A 3351-nucleotide genomic window follows, 5' to 3' on the forward strand; every position below is an offset into this window, starting at 1 on the left:
GGGGAGCGCGAGGGCAAGGAGCCTCCTGTAGGGTAGGAGCTAAGCAGCTTGCAGCTGCCTTGGCTCGGCTGTCACCCTGGGAAGGCAGAAGAGGCTTCCCGAAACCTCAGAGCCCTTCCCGGCTTTCTCCGAACCCCTTATTTATACCACCCAGGGGCAGCACAGTGCCCGCGCAAGGAGGTGAATAACCAGACTCAGAGACCTCCACAGCCCTGCAAAGTCTGGTTTCACCCTGGGCCTGGCAGTCTGTGCCGTGGCGGCGTTGGAAAGAGACCTGGCACYGCTCCGGACCGAGGGCAAGGGGTGTCTAAAACCCAGGCTGGTCCTTTCTGGTGCATCCTAAATGCTCAAGTCTCCTTCCCCACCAGCGGCCCCTCCGGATCGTTATTGGCAAAGGACGACAAGACGGCTTGGTCGGCTTCACATAACTATTTCTTCCTTTTTAATTATTAACTGGTGCCTTACAACAGAAGAGGGAAGAGCGGGCGCTGGCGGCCTGCCAGGCCCAGGAGCTGCTCCGGCAGCGCCAGACGGGCAGCGCCGGCTTTGCCGGGGCACCGGCACGCGACGCACGCGCACGCGGCCTGCAGCTCTTGCAGACGTGATTGCTGGCAATTTTAAGGCATTGAAGAAAACCTACGGTTGTGAATCCTACATCAAAGTTGGCACAGACGCRTTGCAACAGTTCGGTGGGTGAGGARGCTAAGAAATTTGGGAAATTTTGGCGGGCGGCCGGYGGGGCTGCTCTGCGGGACGGCRGCCRCCAGCTCCTCCCGCAGCCCCGCGGCATCGGCTCGCGGCTGGTTTCCAGCGCCCGAGCCCTCGGCGCTGGCGCTGCCGGGGAGGTGCGGCGACCCGCGGTTTACAGTTTAAAACATATGTGGCTCACAGACCCGGTGCTTCTGGGATTCAAGTGATGGCTGCAGCTCGAGGAGGGGGGATGTTTTAGATACACACAGGTTTAGACACTAGACGAAGGGCTGTAGCCTGGAAACGGGTTGTAGCGAATGTGTTGGTTCCCGTTTCCGCCCCGGAAACAGCCGGGCGTGCGGCAGCCCCAGCCGGACGGCTCCTTCTCAGCCGCGCGGCGGGAGGGAGCGCGGGTGCCGCGAGCCGCGGTGCGACCACAGAAACGACCGACATGCATCCAGCTGGCTGCAGCGCTGCCGGCACCGGCTGCCCGCGCCTCCGCCTCATTTAAAAGGGAGCAGTGTGCCCGGTTCAGCCGTCTCCCGGCGGGACCTGGCTCCCGGGGGCAGCTGCCCGCGAGCCCGGCGCGGCCGCGCTCCCGCAGGGGCAGCTCAGAGGCCAAGGGCAGGCTGTTCCCCCTCAAACGCAAAAGGGACGGGACTCCGAGGGTTACATCTTTGCAGCGGTAATACGTCCTTCGCACAGGTCTGATCTCTCCAGCTTCCTGGTAGAGGTTATGGTCTCCTCTATCACTTTGGCCCGRCCGGCTGATATTTTAGAGGCCACTTTAATAATTTCTTCTTGCTCCTCTTTCCTGATGGACAGAGGAGGGGATGCTTTTGCACCAGCGGCCACAGAGGAACTAAAGACCCCTGGCTGGAAAGAGTAAGCGGGGTTAGGGAAGGGGTTCAGCGCTGCAAGGCTGACGCTTCCCGCGCTGAAGTACGTCTCCTCTCCCTCCAGCAGCTTCCTGCAAGCACATTGCAAGGGGAGAGGTTAGTCTGGGACGTCTGCGAGACACCTTCACAGCGACAACCAGTGTGGACCGAACCAGACCCCCCGGGGCAGCCGTGAGCCGGATTTTCGGTGTGTGCCTGGTTTGGGGAAGCGGGGGCACGGCCRGCTGGACGTGAGGTTCGGGTTTGAAACGTCTGCAAATTTTGAGGGTGGTGTGGCCAGGAGCGGCTGTGATTTGTGGGTAAATCGGAGCGCTCCACACCATCACCCAAGTCTAGGGTGAAAATTGTCTCAAATGATGCTGCAAATTCCCCCCCCTCCCCATTGCCTTCCTCTTCTCTACATTTCTGCAGCATTAGTGATGATCTTTCCTTAGGCCCTTTCTCCCAGTATTTATCCTTTGATGGGTACAGCACAGAGCTGAGCAGCGTGAAACTGGTTTAAAATAATACACCTTTCTCAGCAATTTTGGGGGCRCTTCCAATATGTGGTACATAAGACCAGCTCCATCCTCCCCCTCCAGAAACCCCAGCAAAAAATCCCTCTGAACCACAGAAGGAATCTGCCTTCTCCATCTATTTAGAGATGCTTGAGACGCCCTGACCCAACGTGCTTTGACTTTGCCAAGGAGGCAAGTTTCCAATCCAAAATGTCCCTACCGCTATGCCAGCCTGGGGGGGCTGGGAGGTTGTGCCTGGGGGGGCGGCCGGGGGTTCGAGCAGCCGTACCTGTAGGCAGCTATCTCGATGTCGAGGGCCATCTTCACATTAAGCAGGTCTTGGTACTCCCTCAGGTGCCGAGCCATCTCGCTCTTGGTGCTTCGCAGGTCGTCCTCCAGCTGCCCGATGGTGTCCTGCAGGGAGGCAAAGGCAGGGGCGGTCACGGCCCTGTTTCGGGGCAGGGGCCTCTCCCGCGGGCTTTCTGCTCCATCCGCAGCGGAGAAGGGGAAGGTGCGAGGGGCAGTTTGCCCGCCGGCTCTGGAGGTGGGGTTCGACCCTCTTCCAGCACGTCCCAGCCGCGCTCCCCCCTTGCAGGACACGCGCCGCTCAGCAGCGCCTCCGCCTCCTCCCYTGCAGTGGCTTTGCCCCCCCGGAGCTGCAAAATCCAGTTTTGCCTGCGATGTGGAAGAGTTTGCGGGCAGCTCTGTGCTGCTTGCTGACAGTGGGGACTGACCTTTTATTCCAATTTTTTGTTGGAAAACGCAGCCCTGTCTTTCCCCCACATGCAACCAAGGGGGTATCTAAGCAGGATCAGCATTTTCCATAGGTAAGGACAAGCAGGGACACACGAGCCTGGTTATGGAGCAGARAAAACTGCGACTCGAGGACAGAGGGAGGCTGGCATGACGGTCAAGCGAGCTGCCGGTGGGCCCGGCACTGCTCCCAGATGGGGTCACCAGGCTGCTCGCCCAAAAGCAGTAAAACCAGCCCCCGCGGAGGCCGTCCCCGAGCCGACGATCCCCCGTCGCCCCACCAAAACTGCGCGACTTGGAGCAAGCAGTCTGCACATAAGGCACGGCTCAGCCGGTGCCCGCAAAGCCCGCAGCAGCCGGCTGCAGGGAAAGGGGGAAATGCCGAGAAATGGGAGCTGCCGGTGATGGCGCGCGCGGGGCCTGGGGCGCCCGGGGGGGTGACGCGGCGCTGCAGAAGCCGGGAGACGCACGCCGCTGCAAACCTGCTCCCGAGCAAAAAGGGCCTGACGCAT

At 60.8% G+C, this 3351-nt stretch overlaps 1 protein-coding gene across 1 annotated transcript; it reads right to left on the reverse strand.

Moving 5' to 3' along the window:
- Positions 1 to 436: 436 nt before the first annotated feature.
- INA (internexin neuronal intermediate filament protein alpha) lies at positions 437 to 3351 on the reverse strand. Its single transcript, XM_026069678.1, has 3 exons — positions 3322 to 3351; positions 2376 to 2500; positions 437 to 1660 (listed from the first exon to the last, which is right to left on the reverse strand). The coding sequence occupies exons 1-3, from the start codon at positions 3349 to 3351 to the stop codon at positions 1360 to 1362; spliced, it is 456 nt and encodes a 151-aa protein (XP_025925463.1). The 3' UTR covers positions 437 to 1359.

Source organism: Apteryx rowi, unplaced genomic scaffold (assembly GCF_003343035.1).
Source record: "Apteryx rowi isolate R43461 unplaced genomic scaffold, aptRow1 scaffold_3, whole genome shotgun sequence".
Lineage (NCBI taxonomy): Eukaryota > Metazoa > Chordata > Aves > Apterygiformes > Apterygidae > Apteryx > Apteryx rowi.